This window comes from Chiloscyllium plagiosum, chromosome 33, assembly GCF_004010195.1.
Source record: "Chiloscyllium plagiosum isolate BGI_BamShark_2017 chromosome 33, ASM401019v2, whole genome shotgun sequence".
NCBI classification, from domain to species: domain Eukaryota; kingdom Metazoa; phylum Chordata; class Chondrichthyes; order Orectolobiformes; family Hemiscylliidae; genus Chiloscyllium; species Chiloscyllium plagiosum.
Genome location: NC_057742.1, coordinates 341,546 through 359,612, shown reverse-complemented (window position 1 = coordinate 359,612; position 18,067 = coordinate 341,546). Strand labels below are relative to the sequence as shown.

At 42.8% G+C, this 18,067-nt stretch overlaps 1 protein-coding gene across 4 annotated transcripts in view; it reads right to left on the bottom strand.

The window, feature by feature from the left end:
* stard3 (StAR-related lipid transfer (START) domain containing 3) overlaps positions 1-18,067 on the bottom strand; it is a 32,634-nt gene that overhangs the window by 11,410 nt on the left and 3,157 nt on the right. For 3 of the 4 annotated variants that reach the window (XM_043674683.1, XM_043674685.1, XM_043674684.1), the window contains exons 2-10: positions 15,807-16,051; positions 10,568-10,645; positions 10,394-10,471; positions 9,080-9,136; positions 6,786-6,903; positions 5,890-5,988; positions 5,436-5,491; positions 4,032-4,124; positions 3,055-3,117 (exon numbers count right to left, since the gene is read on the bottom strand). In XM_043674683.1, coding sequence (XP_043530618.1) covers positions 3,055-3,117; positions 4,032-4,124; positions 5,436-5,491; positions 5,890-5,988; positions 6,786-6,903; positions 9,080-9,136; positions 10,394-10,471; positions 10,568-10,645; positions 15,807-16,001 — 837 coding nt within the window. In that variant the 5' untranslated portion in view covers positions 16,002-16,051. The remainder of the gene's footprint in view (positions 1-3,054; positions 3,118-4,031; positions 4,125-5,435; positions 5,492-5,889; positions 5,989-6,785; positions 6,904-9,079; positions 9,137-10,393; positions 10,472-10,567; positions 10,646-15,806; positions 16,052-18,067) is intronic. The other variant, XM_043674686.1, reaches the window with a different exon arrangement.

Below are 18,067 nucleotides of genomic sequence, written 5' to 3'. Positions count from 1 at the left end.
ACACCTTGAGCAGGGACAGTATACGATTAGATACTGAATAAAGCACTCTTACTCTTTTACACTGATAGTGAAGCTTCTTCTGCACCATCCCCATCAAACACACCTAGGATATCTACAGCATGGGGTTCAATGGAGAGTAAAGTCACCTCTACTCTTTTGAACTGAAAGTGAGGCTTTTTCAATCCTTTTAAATTGAAAGCAAGGTGTCCTCTACTTTTCTAAATTGAAAATAAAAGGTCCTTCTACACTTTCCCATCAAAGACAGCCAGGAAAAGGATAGAATGGGGTTAATTACAGAGTAAGTTCCTTTTAAACCGTCCTCATCAAACACTCCTAGGATGGATGCAGCACAGGGTTCGATATAGAGTTTGTAAGAATATTCTGAGCCCTTACAGAGTAGGCAGTTTAACTTCACTAGTGGAGGAAAGTTCTTGAAACAATTACTTGGGATCAAAACCACTGTGACTTTGAAAATGGGGCTTAATTAAAAAAAAGACTGTACAGATTTGTCAAGTGAAAATTGCGTTTAGCTAACTTGGGAGTTTTTTTTTTGGAGAGGAAACAGATCGAGTTGATGAGGGCAATACTGTCAATGTGTTGTATATGGGTTTCCAAATGGTGTTTGACACAGAACCACACAACAGATATGAAAACAGTTGTAGCTCGTGGAATGAATGTGACAGCAGCAACATAGACACAAAATTGGCTGAGTGTTGAGATCCAGAGGAACGATTAATTTTTTTAGATTAGATTAGATTACTTACAGTGTGGAAACGCCCTTCGGCCCAACAAGTCCACACCGACCCGCCGAAGCGCAACCCACCCAGACCCATTCCCTCACATTTACCCCTGCACCTAACATGACCGAAAATTTAGCATGGCCAATTCACCTAACCTGCATATTTTTGGACTGTGGGAGGAAACCGGAGCACCCGGAGGAAACCCACGCAGACACGGGGAGAACGTGCAAACTCCACACAGTCAGTCGCCTGAGGCGGGAATTGAACCCGGGTCTCTGGTGCTGTGAGGCAGCAGTGCTAACCACTGTACCACCGTGCCGTGTGTGTTTGGGCTCGAGGAACATTTGCAGCGGAGCTCCCCAGGAATCATTATCGAGACTCTTACTTTTTCATTAATATGTAATCTAGACCTGTGTGTACAAAGGGCAAATTCAAAATTTGCAGATTTGGAAACACTGTAAACTGTGAGCAGCACTGGGTATATCTGCAAAAGGACACTGACAAGTTGGAGCAATGGGCAGATAAGTGGCAGATGGAGCTTTATAAAGAGACTGAGAGGTGATATATCTTCATAGAAAGAACATGGAAACAAGATTATCCTAAAAGGTGTGCAGAAGCAGAGATACTTGGATAAGTCACTGAAGTAGCAGGACAGGTACAGTGTATGACGAATAAAGCATACAATATCCAATTTTATGAAGAAGGTAAAAGATTACAGGAATAAGATTATGCTGATCTTCTATGAGATATTAGTTAGAACTCAGCTGGAGTATTGTGTACAGTTCTGGGTGCCTTATTGTAGGAAGTTAAAGATCATACAACACCAGGTTATAGTCCATCAGGACAACCACCTGATAATGTGCTTCGAAAGCTAGTGCCTCCAATTAAACCTGTTGGACTATAACCTGGTATTCTGTCATTTTTAACTTTGTCCACCCCAGTCCAACACCAGCACCTCCAAGGTATTGTAGGAAAGATGTGAATGCATTGCAGAGAGTGCCAAGGTGTTCATGAGAATGATTTCAAAGATGAAGCTCCTCAGTTACGACTGTTTTCCAAAGAGAGAAGGTTAAGCAAAATCTGAAAGTAGTTTTCAAAGTCAAGAGGGAGTTGGACACAATGGATAGAGGGAGACTGCTCACTCATAAAAAGGATGAAAATGAGAGAGCACAAAAACAAGTGTGATAGGAGAATATATCTTTTCACATTGCAAGTAGTTGGGTTACAGGAATGCATTGCCTAGAAGTGCGGGGCACACAAATTCAATTGGGACAGCAAAGGATTTTTAAAATATAAATAATATGGAGGGTTTCAGGGAAAAGAGAGAAGAAAGGCACTGAGGCATAACGCTCATTCAGAGAGTCAGTACAGAAACAAAAGGTGAACGGCCTCATAGTCAGATGTCCTTTACACCATCCGCACTGGACGTTCCCAGCACAGCTTGGAGTTAAGATATAAAACACCCTCTGATCTTTTAAACTGAAGGCAAAACTTCCTCCACATTGACCCCTTTAAATACTGTACTCCCAGGACTGGTACAGCATGGGGTTAGATGTAGAAAAAAACTCCCTCCACAATATCCTCATTAACAACTCCAGGGCAACTACAGTTTGGGTTTCGATACTGCGTGAAACTCTAAGATTAGTACTTTCCCAGTGTCTCACCACCCTGTCACTGAACCGGATGAGAATTTTTCATCTTCACATCAGTCACCCTGTGGTTGTTCTGACCAATGTCCTCTTTTGTACTGGAAACCAAAACTATTAAGCAAATTCCACTGAAGACTTCCATCCAAGCAGCCATCTGTTTTAAGGTCACTGGATAATTCCAGCTGCAAATCCTGCATTGTAACTGCATGTTCAATCCACAGCTCTGCCTTAGAGTTACAACCTTCTGCACTATACTCAGTCAAACCACACTACCTCTCAAAATTCTCCTCCCATCCCAGTTTTAGAATGTTCATTTAACTCAAGGAGAGCATGTGAGAAAGTTGAGGTGATTGAGAGTGCCTGTGGAATGTGAGCAAGGAGGTTGAGGCTTGCAGCGCCTTTCAAAGCAACTGCTACCAGCAATAAATTCACTCATTGCTACAGCACGAAGATCAACTTTACAACTGCAGCCCAGTGAGAGATTTGGAACAAAATAATTTTCCTTATTAATTCTGCACACATGGAGTGGAGTCAATCTGTTCATACAGCGAAACGGAAGATGTTGCTGAATTGGTCATTTTGAATATTTTACGTTTAATAATTTTATTCGGGAGCCACATCCTATCCCAAACCACATCACTGTGCTTCAACATCAAAGTTCTTACCTTTAGAATGAAGCTCCTGCCATGATATGGGATTTCAAATGTGTAAACAACATCGTTGTATTCCTGTAACAGAGATTCCAGATCAGCAAGATTCTTTAAAACTCAGTACAATCCCACTGAAAGTGTTTGCAGAACTGGAGCCTCAATCAGGCTCCACACAATCTGCAAACCTAAGGGATCAATCAGCAACCACTCTCTGACTGGGCTGTGGGGTCATTTGGACCAAGCCAGAGTGTACAAGACAGAAAAAGAGCTAAATACCGTATCAGCTTCCAGATTCGAATCCCGACCAGCATCACCATGGAAGCTTCACCACCACAAAGTACAGAATTCATTAACATTCAGGATAACAGGTACTTGACAGTTAATAAAAGGCTGCGATCTAATCAAGATGTTCAGGTCAGTTCCTCACAGAACAATCAACAAAATCAACAAATGTGCTCCCTGATTTCTAAGCTTCATTCTTTAGGTGAACACAAGTTCCCTTTGGACCATTCTAGGTACCATATGAACTGGGCACACCTTCACCAACCCAATGGTGATCAAACCAGAATAGCTCGGCTGGTGCTGTCTAGCATGTCTTGTGCTCAGGAAGTTGCAGCGTGTCTGGAGAATCTAAGGGCAGAAGGGGCCGGAACATATTTAAACACAAACAATGGAAGAGTTCTCAATGTTTAAATCATTCCATTGCAAAATAAAATGTTACAATTAACAGGGGTCTTTTTATTTAGAACATTAGTATTCATGATTCTGCTGCGATTAGTAAATGAAGTTCACCTATTCTGCTGCTCAGGACAGCGGTCTGCATTTTTACAGCCCAAAATACTACTTTGGAATCCTCAATCTTTTGTCAGCTACATCCAAGTATGCTCAACAACAAGTCTGTGAAAGATTAAACTACTGCTGTAAAACATACATCCCAGACCAAGGATGGGTACAGGAGATCATTCTGAGCAAGCTCACAACCACCTACTCACATTCGCTTTCTCAAACTTCCAGCACGCCTCCTGTCCCAGTATTTGTTCCATCACTTGCATTGCCTCTTGACCCTGACACACATACTCCTTTTCCTGCAGAAAGAAAAGAGTAGTCAGTTATTTTCTTGATGACAGTCAGCCTATCATCTGCCCAGGAGAAAGTGAAGACTGCAGATGCTGGAGAGTCAGCGTCTGCTATCACCCTTTGGCCCAACTGGACAGTTAACCTTCGTATACCTGGTCATTTAACCACTCACCCAACTAATCAGTTTTTCTCTGGCCCTCTCATCTACAGGCACCCACTCATCTAACGTGCCTGTCATCCTCTGGCACAACTGGACAGTCACCTTCCTGCCCAACTGGTCAGTTAACCCATTCATCTGGTCAGCAAGTCCCTCATTCTCTTAGCCAGTCAGCCTCTGGCACAGCTGGTCAGTGATTCTGCTGGACAGTGCTTAATGATGGAGTGAGCCTGTATAATGCATTTCCAGCTGGTGAAGTGAATGTGGATTAATTACATCACCTTCAAAATGGAGCTGGAAAAATTCTGCTCTGGGGCAGAAATCACATCATGTAGAGAATAAGGGTGGAGATCATATTCAATCTGTGCGATCTCCTGGACTGGTGTCATCACCTGAGGAGTTGAAGTGGAATTCCATAGACTATCTCCCAGATTACTAGTCATCTTGCTTTATGCTTAGGAACTGCTTGGGATTCTCCTGCTCCTTGGATGCTGCCCGATCGGCTATGCTTTTCCAGCTCCACACCTTTTGACTGCTTTGGAACATGGGAATAGAAGCAAGCCATTCAGCCCCTTGTGGCTAGTTGGTGAAACGACGAAACGACATGACCAGCTATCCTTAGTAGCCACACACTCAGATGACAAGCAACATGAGCTCGACTGGGACAACACTACTATTATAGGACAAGCCAAACAGAGAACAGCCAGGGAATTCCTAGAGGCGTGGCACTCATCCACAGATTCAATCAATAAGCACTTCGACCTGGACCCAATATACCGGCCACTGCAGCGGACAGCTGGAACTGACAACCGGAAGCGGCAGATTCAAACCACTACAAATGCCGGAGGAAACATGACAGACGCGCTTCACAGGAGGCTCCCAAGCACTGAGGATGTCACCTAGGCCGGGGAACGAAACGTCTGCAACACAAATTCCCAGCTCGGCAAACAGAACCACAACAACAAGCACCCAAGCTACAAATCTTCTCCCAAACTTGGGAGTGAGAGGTCTTGGGAAGAGGGTGAAAAACTCACAGTGTGAAGAAAAGCAATACTGAAATTCAGAAGCAGTACCATTCCCAACTGGCTCACCCACCCACCATGAACTGCAGTTTATTATCTCCATTTAGAATTTGACTTACACATTTCGAGTTAGCCCTTACCTGTGGTGTTACTGCTCTCCTTTCAGTACCTTCACCTTCAAACTCATCTTCAGAGCCTGTCAAGTGAAGCAGGTTTACAACAGGAATGCAAGAAAATACCAGCACAAAAGAAGGCCTGAAAAGCTTGCTTATTTTATACTAGAACACTCGATAAATATGACAGAGGCTTTAGGTATCTGTTGCCTAATTCAGCACTAAGTTTAACATTTAGAAACTTGGCACCTTTTAGATGTATAGAGAACCCACAGCAATGAAAACCCAGAGTCCCACTTGCTGTTCAGTTTCCACCATCAATCCATCTTTTGTCTTTGACCAGCCCTCATCCCACCCTTTCTCACTGTTTCACCAGCCCCCAAAGTGCCCAAGCACCTCTTTCCCATTATCCTTCTCCCACTTGCTCAGTGCTTCTTTGAAGGGCTATTATTGAGTAAGAAACTGCCACTCAGTCAGGTACCTGCAAAGGACTCTGGAGGAGAATAGAATTGTCCCTCGGATACACCTCTGGGGTACAGAAGAGGTGAGTGCACAAATGCTGCTTGAGATGTCTGGTACACTGAAACAGACAGAGATAAATTACAATTACATCCACAAGAAGATCACAATTAACTGTTGTGACAAAGATATCTTAGTGGTCACATGCACAAAGTCTTGGCAAAGTAAAAATAAGACAATATAAAAATTAGAACTAATGTATAACTTTCACATGGGCACTGTGAAATACTAGTTCTGGTGTCCTGGTTTAATTATCCTTCAGTTGGATACAATTAACCCCTAATTCCTATGTGCAAGGCCATGGGACATCACAAAAAACAACATTAAAACCTGTGACATTCACAGGTGACCTTACTGAAACATGGCAGAGAGTTTGGGCTGTTATGTTGCCATAAAGATCATTTAATCAAAAAAAGATATATATCAAATAAACTGTAATCAGTGTGGCTAGTATCTACATAATGTTAAAGACAGGCATAAAAGATACTGTAAGTGTACAGGAGTCATTATGCGATGTATACAGATGAGAAAAAATGTACAAATCACAAATCAGTGCCCTATCCCAAGATGATCCACAGAATGTTATATTGTTGAAATCATGCAGTGTTGCCATTTAAGAAATAAAACTTGCATGTTTTATCAATTACATCATTTTGCTAATAATTTCAGGGAGCGTCCATTCAGTCAGATGATTCTGCCATAATCATTCGCATCCAATTGTTATTCTCATTTTGATCAACAATTATTAGGGAATGATAGCAGACAGGAAGTGTTTTAGACCGCAGTCAGTCAGAGAGAGGCAGAGCAAAGAAAGATCAATTTCATTTCAAATAAGAGGAAGACTGAACATCTACTCACATCGCTCATCTTCTGTCTCTTGAATTAATACTTTGAAATCAAGAAACCAGGTCTCCAGCCAAACGAGGACAAAGGAAACAATTGGGAGAACATAACCAAATGCACCACTGGTCTGGAACTGTACAAAAAGTGGATCTATTAAAATGTCATCCTCACTCATACAGGAACAGCAGAGTGACAGTGTATTGCAGCACAATTAAACAGCCCATTTACTTGGTAATATTCAGCTCATGAAATTATATGTTACAGGTACACAAGCAACCAGGCTCTCCACTAGCAACAAATCCAGAACTGTAGTAAAACTGGTCCTTGAGGACAGGCAACTATCTTCCTCCAACTAAGATTGCTTTGCTCTCCGATTTGCCACTGGAGTGTAACAAATAGGATAACTGTTTAATCACTGGTCACTTGCTTTGTTATGGATGTTAATTCCTGTTGCCCTTCATCTGCCCTTCATCTGCTCAGTGGCAGCAAGACCAGGGATTGGAGTAAGGAAATCCTGTGGCCTTGATCTCAGACATAAGCATGTTTGTGTCTCTTTGAGGCTGCACTGGACTAACAGTAAATAAGATGATGAGTTCATGAAGAGAAAGGTAATGATTGGTTCCTACGTTCTTTCTTCCACAGTAGATAAAATGTACAGAAAGCACAGAGAATGACAAAAGTCACTGGCTCCACTCAGTACATCTACATATAGAACATAGAACATAGAAGAATACAGCGCAGTACAGGCCCTTGGGCCCTCGATGTTGCGCCGATCCAAGCCCACCTAAACTACACTAACCCACTATCCTCCATATACCTATCCAATGCCCTCTTAAATGCCCATAAAGAGGGAGAGTCCACCACTGTTACTGGCAGGGCATTCCATGAACTAACGACTCGCTGAGTGAAGAACCTACCCCTAACATCAGTCCTATATCTACCCCCCCTTAATTTAAAGCTATGCCCCCTTGTAATACCCGACTCAATACGCGGGAAAAGGTTCATACTGTCGACCCTATCTAACCCCCTAATCATCTTGTACACCTCAATCAAGTCACCCCTAAACCTTCTTTTCTCTAGTGAAAACAGCCCCAAGTGCCTCAGTCTTTCCTCATACGATTTTCCTTCCATACCAGGCAACATCCTGGTAAACCTCCTCTGCACCCGTTCCAATGCCTCCACATCCTTCCTATAGTATGGCGACCAAAACTGCACACAATATTCCAGATGCGGCCGTACCAGAGTCTTATACAACTGCATCATGACCTCAGGACTCCGGAACTCAATTCCTCTACCAATAAAAGCCAGTACGCCATATGCCTTCCTCACCGCACTATTTACCTGGGTGGCAACTTTCAGAGATCTGTGTACATGGACACCAAGATCCCTCTGCTCATCCACACTACCAAGTATCCGACCATTAGCCCAGTACCCCATCTTTTTGTTATTCTTCCCAAAGTGAATCACCTCGCACTTAGCTACATTTAATTCCATCTGCCACCTTTCTGCCCAGCTCTGCAGCTTCTCTATATCCTGCTGTAACCTGCCACATGCTTCCTCACTGTCAACAACTCCTCCGACTTTCGTATCATCCGCAAACTTGCTCACCCAACCTTCTAACCCCTCTTCCAGGTCATTTATAAAAATGACATGGTCATGTTGTTGCAGAACTAAGGAGACTGTTCACTCATCCATTATGAATCTTATTGAGGTAGCAACAGGTTTTCTGCACTGTCTGTACTGATGACTGTGCAGAAACAATTTCCCCTCTGCACATTTAGTATCCCAACAGATAACCAATGACATAGACCTGAAACCTTACCTCTCTTTCTTTCCATAGATACTACCTGACCTGATAAAGAACCTGCATCATTTTCTGTTTTGAATTCAGATTTCCAGCCTCTAGTGTATTTTGCTTTTGCAAAGACAACACCTGATTACCTTCAGGCAAAATATCCAACACGTGTGTTGGATCCTGACATTGAACAAATGGCCACAGAACCCTGAACTGTAGCAGGATGCTATGAGCAAAACCAAGGCTGTTCAAAACTTCACCACTTCCAAATGTTAATTTTTTTTTAATGGGGCACGTCAGAAAGTGGATGGCATTCAAAAGAGGAATTCTCAGTGGTTTCCTTTAAAAATCCAAGTGCAGAGCAGGTCAGTGGAACATCAGACCTGACAGCAAGGGACTCTGGGAAATTCTGTTACAAACTAAAAGGGTAAAATCCATCCTCTAGGGAAGCAAATGGAGCACAAAGATCAAGTGGGGCAAGAGAGGAATTATTGCAAAATTAAAGTCTCCCTACCTGAATTGAAAGAATGACTTTTACAATTAAAAAGCCACTGGTAATTAAAGTAGTGACCTGTAACAAAACACAAAAATCAATAACAGTGCTGATGAGAGAAATTTAGCCCATTTAAAGCAGTACTGAGTTAACAATAAGCTACCAGTTAAATTTTCTTGCTGTGTGTCACAGTCATATCCCTCATACCCAGACTAACCCTGGAAGTCAGCAGGGGATTTTCCTGCCTGGACAGTGATTTCTGAAACCAACACATCCTTTTTCTTTACATAACCTTACAGCACCACCACAGGAGACCTGTCAGCTGACAGCATCTGTGCCAGTTATTTGAAAAAGCTGTCTATATCATCTCACTCCTCCAGGTATGATTCCTGAATCAATATCTGTTTAGAGATGTCATTACATACATGGCTGTGAAGCAGATGGGACTCGAATGTGGGCATTCTTGCTTCGAAGTAGGAACACTACTACTGTGCAACTAAGGTCTGATTTACCATTCCAACCTGGGACTAACTGAAGAACAACAGGAGCTCTGTTTATACATTATACATTATTAATTGCCCTCACTAAAAGTGCACTGGACTAATACAAAACAATTCTTAATAATTAGTCATTAACAAGAATTTTTGATGTGCTAGACATTTACTGAACATTATTCTAATAGAACAGCCTCTATCTAGTCAGTGATAGTGTTGACTGTTGCCCTATTGACTGAAGTTAATGCAGCCTTCCCACACTCCCAAACTTTCTCCCCACATGAGGTTAACTAACTTAGATAAGGAATGGAATCTGGCACCTCAGTGCACTATCTTAGTAGTTAATCCACGAGGAGACCCGGCAGATACCCAAACTTTTAAATCAAACACATCAGCAAGCATCTGTTACAACACCAAGTCAGTCTGAAGTCAGTCAACAGAGAGGGAACAATGAGTCAGATGCTCAATGAAACTCTCATGGAAACTTGTTCTTTGGTTCAGGTCACACCTTGAAATGCAATTAAGAGGAGAAAGCGTGGGAATACATAGGCCAGTCTGTATCTGTAGAGATTATACAGGGACAGATTAATAGTTTATGTATGTGCCCACAGACCAAGCTGATTAAAACACTCCTTAAAGTCAATTCAGACTGACCTGTTGTGTATTTTCAGTGCTTTCTATTTTTATTTCAGCCTATGTGAAGTTGAGTGAGACATTCCCTTAATCTTTTGCCTCACTCTCTGTTGTAAATAACATGAATAGATTCACAGCTCAGGCTCTGAAACACCAGCTTTCACCGTCCCACCCCATATATGGGTACACAGAGGCAGTGATTCCTTACCGCAATCACCCACCAGTGACGGAGTCTCAGAAGGGCATAGGCAAGCAGCAATACCAGGAAGCGAAACACAGCCAGTGACTGCAGGAAGCAGAGGGACAAAGGTGAATAATTGTTCAAAGTGAGGCAGGGTAGAAGGGTCTAATTCTGGATGGATAGATAGAATACATTACTTACAAATATGTCAAAGAGTGAGGTTCTGAAGTCATAACTTAATATTTCATCTTTTAGATTCTCTTTAATGCCACCATTTGTCTGAGAAACAAGAAATATATTAAAATTTAAGTATCAGTAACTATTTCCAAGAGAAATGCAGAGAGATCAGAAATTATGTTATCGAAACTCCTCAGACATCTGCTCACTGAAAGTCTAAGGCTGACTGTTCAGGCTCCAGTTCACTCTCTGCGCCAGGAAACGAAGGAATCAGCTGATTATTTAGGTGACCAGTGGGATTAGATTCCCTACAGTATGGAAACAGGCTAACAAGTCCACACCGACCCTCTGAAGAGTAACCCACCCAGACCCATTCCCCTATCCTGTACTTACCCCTGACTAATGCAGCTAACACAATGGGCAACTTAACATGACCAATTCACCTGACCCGCACATCTTTGGACTGTGGGAGGAAACTGGAGCACTCGAAGGAAACCCACGCAGACACGGGGAGAATGTGCAAACTCCACACAGACAGTCGCCCGAGGGAGAAATCTAACCCGGGTCCCTGGTGCTGTAAGGCAGCAGTGCCAACCACTGAGCCATCGTGCCACCCCGTGAATGTGAGAATTGGATGGTTTTGAGGAAATGAACAGGAAAAGACATAGTAGATAAAAATTAACTATTTTCACTGTTTTAACCGCGGGGCGGGGGCTACAGTGTAAGAATTAGGGCCAGGCCATTCAGGAATGTTATTAGAGAGCACTTCCACACGCAAAGAGTAGTGGAGGTCTGGAACTCTCTTCCTCAAACAGTAGTTGAAGCTAATTCAATGGTTGAATTTAAATCTGAGACAGACAAATCTTTATCAAGGGATATGGGCAAAAAGCATGGAGTCAGGCCACACATCAGCCATGATCTTATTGAATGGCAGAACAGGCTCAAAAGGCTGAATGACCTACTCCTGTTCCTGTACAGATACTGACACTTGCTCCCAGCCCATTTGAATGTAAGTAGGTCACACAAGCTTCACTCAACCTAGCCAGGCACCAGAAAGATGTTCAAGCTAATTAAAAGTGGTTATGGAAGAAAAATGGAATATGGAGCCTGCCAGAATAAACCTTCAAAAATCTTTCTTCAAAAGAATACATTTTAAAAACTCCAAACCTGAGCTCCTGCATAGACAATTAATCCTGAGATCTGAAATGAAACATTTTAAAGGGACATTTCTGTTGGCAGATTCTGCTCATTATTAGAAGGACAGAAGATGTTTTTTGTACAACTAAACCAGTTTCTTCAATTGCAACTTTAGTTTGGAAAACATCTGTCTGTCATTTCCAAGACTAGATTCGTGATTGGTAAAAAAAACAGCAGAGGAAACTACACCAAAGACATTTCCTGAAGGAACGTAAGGTTTTCAAAGCAACAAACCAACACAACTTCAGCTGGAGAGTTTCAAGAGGCCTGGCATAAAAACTGACAGCATGTTAAAATTCTGTGCGAATCATGTAGCATCTACATCATCTGCAGCTCGGATGGGAACAGCAGCATTTGTCGCATGTTTTGTGCTCATCACGTATAGGAGCCTGACTTTTGACTGATGCTCCTTCACACTGGGTGGGCTGCCATTGGAAACTGGATCCTGTGCCATTAACTTGTATGACATAACAGTCAAAAAGGAATGTGTGAGATGAATGGAATGCAAGCAGAAAAAATACAGGAGAAAAAAGTGGAGAGAGAAGGGAAAAAGAGACAGATATAAGACCAAAGAAAAGAGAGTTAGGCCACTCAGCCCATTGAATCTGCTCTCCCATTTGATCATGGCTGATATATTTCTCAACCCCATTCTCCTGCCTTCACCCTGTAACCCATGACCCCCTTACTAATCAAGAACCTATCTATCTGTCTTAAATACACTTAATGGCTTGGCCTCCACAGCTCTCTGCAGCAATAAGTTCCACAGATTAACCACCCTCTGGCTGAAGAAATTTCTCCTCATCTCCGTTCTAAAGGACCATCCCTTCACTCTGAGGATGTGTCCTCAGCTCCTAGTCTCTCCTCCAACTGTAAACCTTCTTCTTCACATCCACTCTATCGAAGCCTATCGGTAATCTGTAAGTTTCAACCAGACCCCCCCCATCATCCTCCTAAACTCCATCCAGTACAGACCCAATGTCTTCAACCACTCCTGATATGACAACCTTTTCATCCATGGGATCATTCTTGTAAACCTCCTCTGAAAATAGTGCATCTTTCCTTAGATAAGGGGTCCAAAACTGCTGATAAACATTCCAAGTGCAATCTGACCAGAGCCTTATACATCCTCAGTACATCTCTGCTCTTGTATTCTAGCTGTCTTGAAATGAATGGTAAATTGCATTTGCCTTCCTAACTGCCAACTGAACCTATGTTCTAATGTTAAGAGAAAAACTGAACTAGGACTCCTAAGTTCCTCTATATTTCGGAGTGCGTAACATCACACATTTTCCACGTAATATTGCATCAACTTTTCTTTGCTCACTCACCTAGCCAATCCAAGTCCTTCTATACCCTCCTCAATGCTACTTATTCCTCCACCTACCTTTGAGTCTGCAAACTTAGCAACAAAGCCCTCACTTCCTTCATCCAGAACATTAATGTATAACATGAATAGTGTGGTCCCAATACAGACTCTTGTGGAACTCCACTAGTCACCAACAGCCATCCTCTAAAGGATCCCTTTATACCTACTCTCTGCATTCTACCAGTCAGCCGATCCTCTGTCCATTCCAGTACATTGCCCCTAAAACTATGCGCTCTTATCTTATTTAGAAGATTCCTGTGCAACACCCTGTCAAAGGCCTTATGGAAATCCAAATAGATCGTGTCCACTGGCTCTCCTTTGTCTGATTTGCTCAATATCCCATCAAAGATTTCTAACAGATTTGTCAGGCATGATCTCCCAATGACGAAGCTGTGCTGACTATGCACTTCCAAGTACTCCACAATCTCATCCTTAATAACAAAACTTAAACTCTTACCAAGACCTGAGATCAGGCTAACTGGCCTATAGTTTCCAGTCTTTTACCTCTCTCCCTTCTTAAACAGGGATAATACATTAGTGATTTTCCAGTCCTCTGGGACCATCCCTGATTCCAGTAACTTTTTTTTAAAAAATGATTTATGCACCTTCAGCACTTTCAGCTTCTGCCGCACCTTCTCCTTAGTGATGGCCGCTACGCTTGACTCTGCCCCCAAATCTCTAAAAGTTCTGGTATGCTGTTGGTGTCTTCCACTGTGAAAACTGATGCAAAGTACCTATTCAGTTCCTCCACCCATTATTACTTCTCCAGTCTCATTTTCCAGCAGTCTGATGTCCACTCTTACCTCTCTCTCACATTTTACATATCTAAAGCCATACAGCACCAGGTGCAGCCTACAGCCATACTAGTTTGAATGTGGGCGGCACGGTGACACAGTGGTTAGCACTGCTGCCTCACAGCACCAGAGACCCGGGTTCAATTCCTGCCTCAAGCGATTGACTGTGTGGAGTTTGCACATTCTCCCTGTGTTGCGTGGGTTTCCTCCCACAGTCCAAAAATGTGCAGGTTAGGTGAATTGGCCACGCTAAATTGCCCATAGTGTTAGGTGAAGGGGTAAATGTAGGGGAATGGGTCTGGGTGGGTTGCGCGCCGGTGTGGACTTGAAGGGCCTGTTTCCACACTGTAAGTAATCTAAGCACAGAAATAGACTATTTGGTCCAACTGGTCTACAGTGACCATGTTCTCAAACTAAACCAGTCCCAATTGCCTGCATTTGGCCTATATCCCTCCAAAACTTTCCTAATCATGTACCTATCCAAATATCTTTTAAATGTTATAACCGTACTTGCATCCAAAACTTCCACTGGTAGTTCATTCCACACAGGAATGAGCAGTGTAAAAATGAATAAATCTGTAAAAACATTGCCCTTCGTGTCCTTTTTAAATAATTCTCCTCTCTCTTGCAATCTTCTTTTGTATTGTTAGCTAGCTTACTGTCACATTTCATCTTGTCACTCCTTTTTTTATTAGTCATCTTCTGCTGGTTTTTAGGCTTCCCACTAATCTTCACAACATTGTATTTTTTTCTTTGCTTTGAAGCTGTCCCTGATTTTGCTCGTCAGCCAGGGAGCAGTGAGTGATTAAAAACTAGCTCATATTAATGAAATTGATGACAGATTACTGTGCACGGAAGGTAAAAGAAAAAGTGTTAAATCCTTGATCACCAAGATCTTTAATATTAACCTGTTGCCACTTCTGGTCCATGTATAATTCACATAAGTATAAAGCCAGCTAATCTTGACTAGTAAGACAACCAATCCCAAGTTGCAAATACATAGACAGAACAAGGAGGAGGTACTTTAATGTAGCCCAGCCCAAGAGCTCCTTCAACAATTCTATTTAGATTGGACATAATAGAGTAAGATTATTTCACAACATACATTGTCAGTACCAAGGGTTTTGCTCATTTTTAGAGAAGTTATTTTGTTCTTGGTTCTCCCCACAGCTGCTCTGTGACTGCAAGACTTAAATGGCTCTCCATTTTCTCACTCTTAACCACTAAACCATTGACAGTAGTGACATCATGGTTCAGATCTGCAACAGTCAATAGGACCACAACTTTGTTTACTCCCATAGCACTAGCTCAAATAGGTTCTGGCGTATTAACCTTATATGAACAGTTTATGTAATGAATTATTACCCTCCTGAATAAACCCTGACTCTGTAGGGTGGCATAGTGGCACAGTGGAGGGTGGAACGGTGGCACAGTGGTTAGCACTGCTGCCTCACAGCGCCAGAGAACTGGGTTCAATTCCCTCCTCAGGCAACTGTCTGTATGGAGTTTGCACATTCTTCCCATGTCTGCGTGGGTTTCCTCCGGGTGCTTCGGTTTCCTCCCACAGTCCAAAAAAAATGTGCAGGTTTGTTGAATTGGCCACGCTAAATTGCCTGTAGTATTAGGTGTAAGGGAATGGGTCTGGGTCGGTTGCTCTTCGGAGGGTCGGTGTGGACTTGTTGGGCCGAAGGGCCTGTTTCCATAGTGTAAGTAATCTAATCTAATTTGTACAGTTGCAGCATGGATTAATTTACACTAAAGTTCAGTTTTAAATATAGAAAGCTTTCTGAATTGTATTCATATACACTGCTTATAATTTTAGACTGAGAACATTAAATAAAACAAGTGTCTGAAAACAATAGTGTTCCCAATTCTGTTCCTGTTTCTGTGAAGACGAAAAACTCACATTCAGCTCGATTATCCACAAGAGTGAAACAAACAGCAGGTCAAAGGTTACAAACAGGCAGAAAGTCCTGCGAACGTCAGAAATTGCTTTCGTTTCATCAAGTGACTGACATCGTGCCGGCAGTCCAGGCTGGCTCAGAGACTGGGATGTATTGATCGAAGCAATGGTTGGGAGATGCTGCTCAAGTCGTTCCATCCTGGTTCCTCCTTGCTATCAGACATCAGGTCCCTGAGTGAAAAGTAACTCTGCAGAGCAAACAAAAGCCATGAGGACATAAGAGATCCACACTGAGAGGGAACATTGAGTCATTCTGATCCTGCCCACAAAATGCTTCCTTCAATTGTTCAATCAAACTGCTGTGGAAAATCATTGCTTAATTTTAACCCCTGTCTTCAGTCAGTGTTCACTATTTGCACAGACATGGTCCCAGCTCACTCAAGACTCTGAATCTGCCTGGTTTACACTCATTGTACTTCAGAACCAGGTCATTAGCTGAAACAACTTCATATACTTTTTTAAAAAAAACAAGTATTTTAAGAATACAAGTATTGGTATAATACTTCAGTTAACACAAGCAGTAAAGTGTGTTCAACCAAATTATAACACCTCATCTAAGTAAATATGCTGAAATTTGATTGGAGCATGTTCTGTGTATTGACCAAACAGGCCTCCAGTTTTATTTCACAGAATTGTGTGCTCATACATAGAAACTGGAATAATGCCAATTTTCTGTGTACTATTTGCACAATCTATTGCAAGGACGTTAATACACAAGACAAGATTAGCAAAGAAATTGAGAATGAATGTCTATGTCATTGTCAGGTTTCTGACAAACTGGGACTGAAATTAACCAGTTACTGCTGACAGTCTCAAGTCCGGAAGCTGTGGACAGCCTGGCCTGTGCTGCATTGCTGGTAGACACTCAGGATTGGCACAGGATGATGCCACACACATGGGTTCTTTACAGTGACCATTTTAGGAACTTAACCACTGTTAGCAGCTCCTCATTGCAATGACATCCGAGAGGCCAACACACTGTGAGTCCAGAGTCTGGAGTTAAACGCACAAGCAAATAGTCAAAAGTATAGTGCTGGAAAAGCACAGCAGGTCACGCAGCACCTGAGGAGCAGGATAATCAATATTTTGGGCTAAAGACCTTCATCAGGAATGGTGAAGCCTTTCCTCACGCAAGCAGAGAGCCTGGTACCAGTGCCTGTGTCTGTGGACTGCCTGCTCTTGACACTATGCACAGTTCAGCTCAGATTCTCACACAGATTCCAACTGAAGTTCCAGCCATCCTGTTTCAAATCCACCCAAAGCTACACATACCTCTAAAAGGTGTAACACTCCTCAGACAGCTGCACCCTTCGCATCTACACTCAATGCCATGCACCACCAAATGCACACAATCAGCACCACTTCAAACTGTGCTGAACCCTGGTTCTTTTTCAATCTTCATCTCATTTGACACTTCAACCAGAAATATTTTCTCCTATTGCAAGCTTCAAAAATCCTCAGATAACAACATCCCTTTTGATTCTCCCTCTCCTCCCCTTCAACTCCATTCCTTCTTCTAATCCAAGCCTTTGCTATGTATTCACTAAAGTCTCTGATCATCTCCTCTCTGAGGCACAGAATAATCAGTGCTCGGCAAAGGACTTAAGTTTTCCTCCTTTATGCCCCCACCTCAATGTATTTCAAACATGACATGACATTAAATTCTTCAGTCACCTTTGCCTCCATTTCTATTCCTTTGGACAGGAGCACTCTCCCCGTCACACAGACCCTTCACCCATCGCCAATGCTTCCCCTCCAGCACGGCCCCAATCTCTGGCCTCTTCATTGGGAACTGTCAACATGACATCAGCTGCCTTTATTTCTCTGCTCCCCTCCCTCACTCTGTCGCCCTTTGAACTTACTGCACTCTAGTCTCTCTTGTTATCAAAACCTCTGATAAGGATGGTGCTGTTGTGGACTAGCGTGCTGACTTCTATCTGGCAGAGGCTGAGTGCCAGCTCCCCCAGATCAAGACCCCACCAGTGAACATCACGCTGCCAGTTCAAGGACTGTCACTTACCTAATTTTCTCTGGAGAAAATTGTTATAACTGTACCTGCACCCCCCCTCTGGGGGGGGCCCACCAGTGAACATCACGCTGCCAGTTCAAGGACTGTCACTTACCTAATTTTCTCTGGAGAAAATTGTTATAACTGTACCTGCACCCCCCCTCTGGGGGGGGGGGGGGAAGGAGGGGGGGGAGGG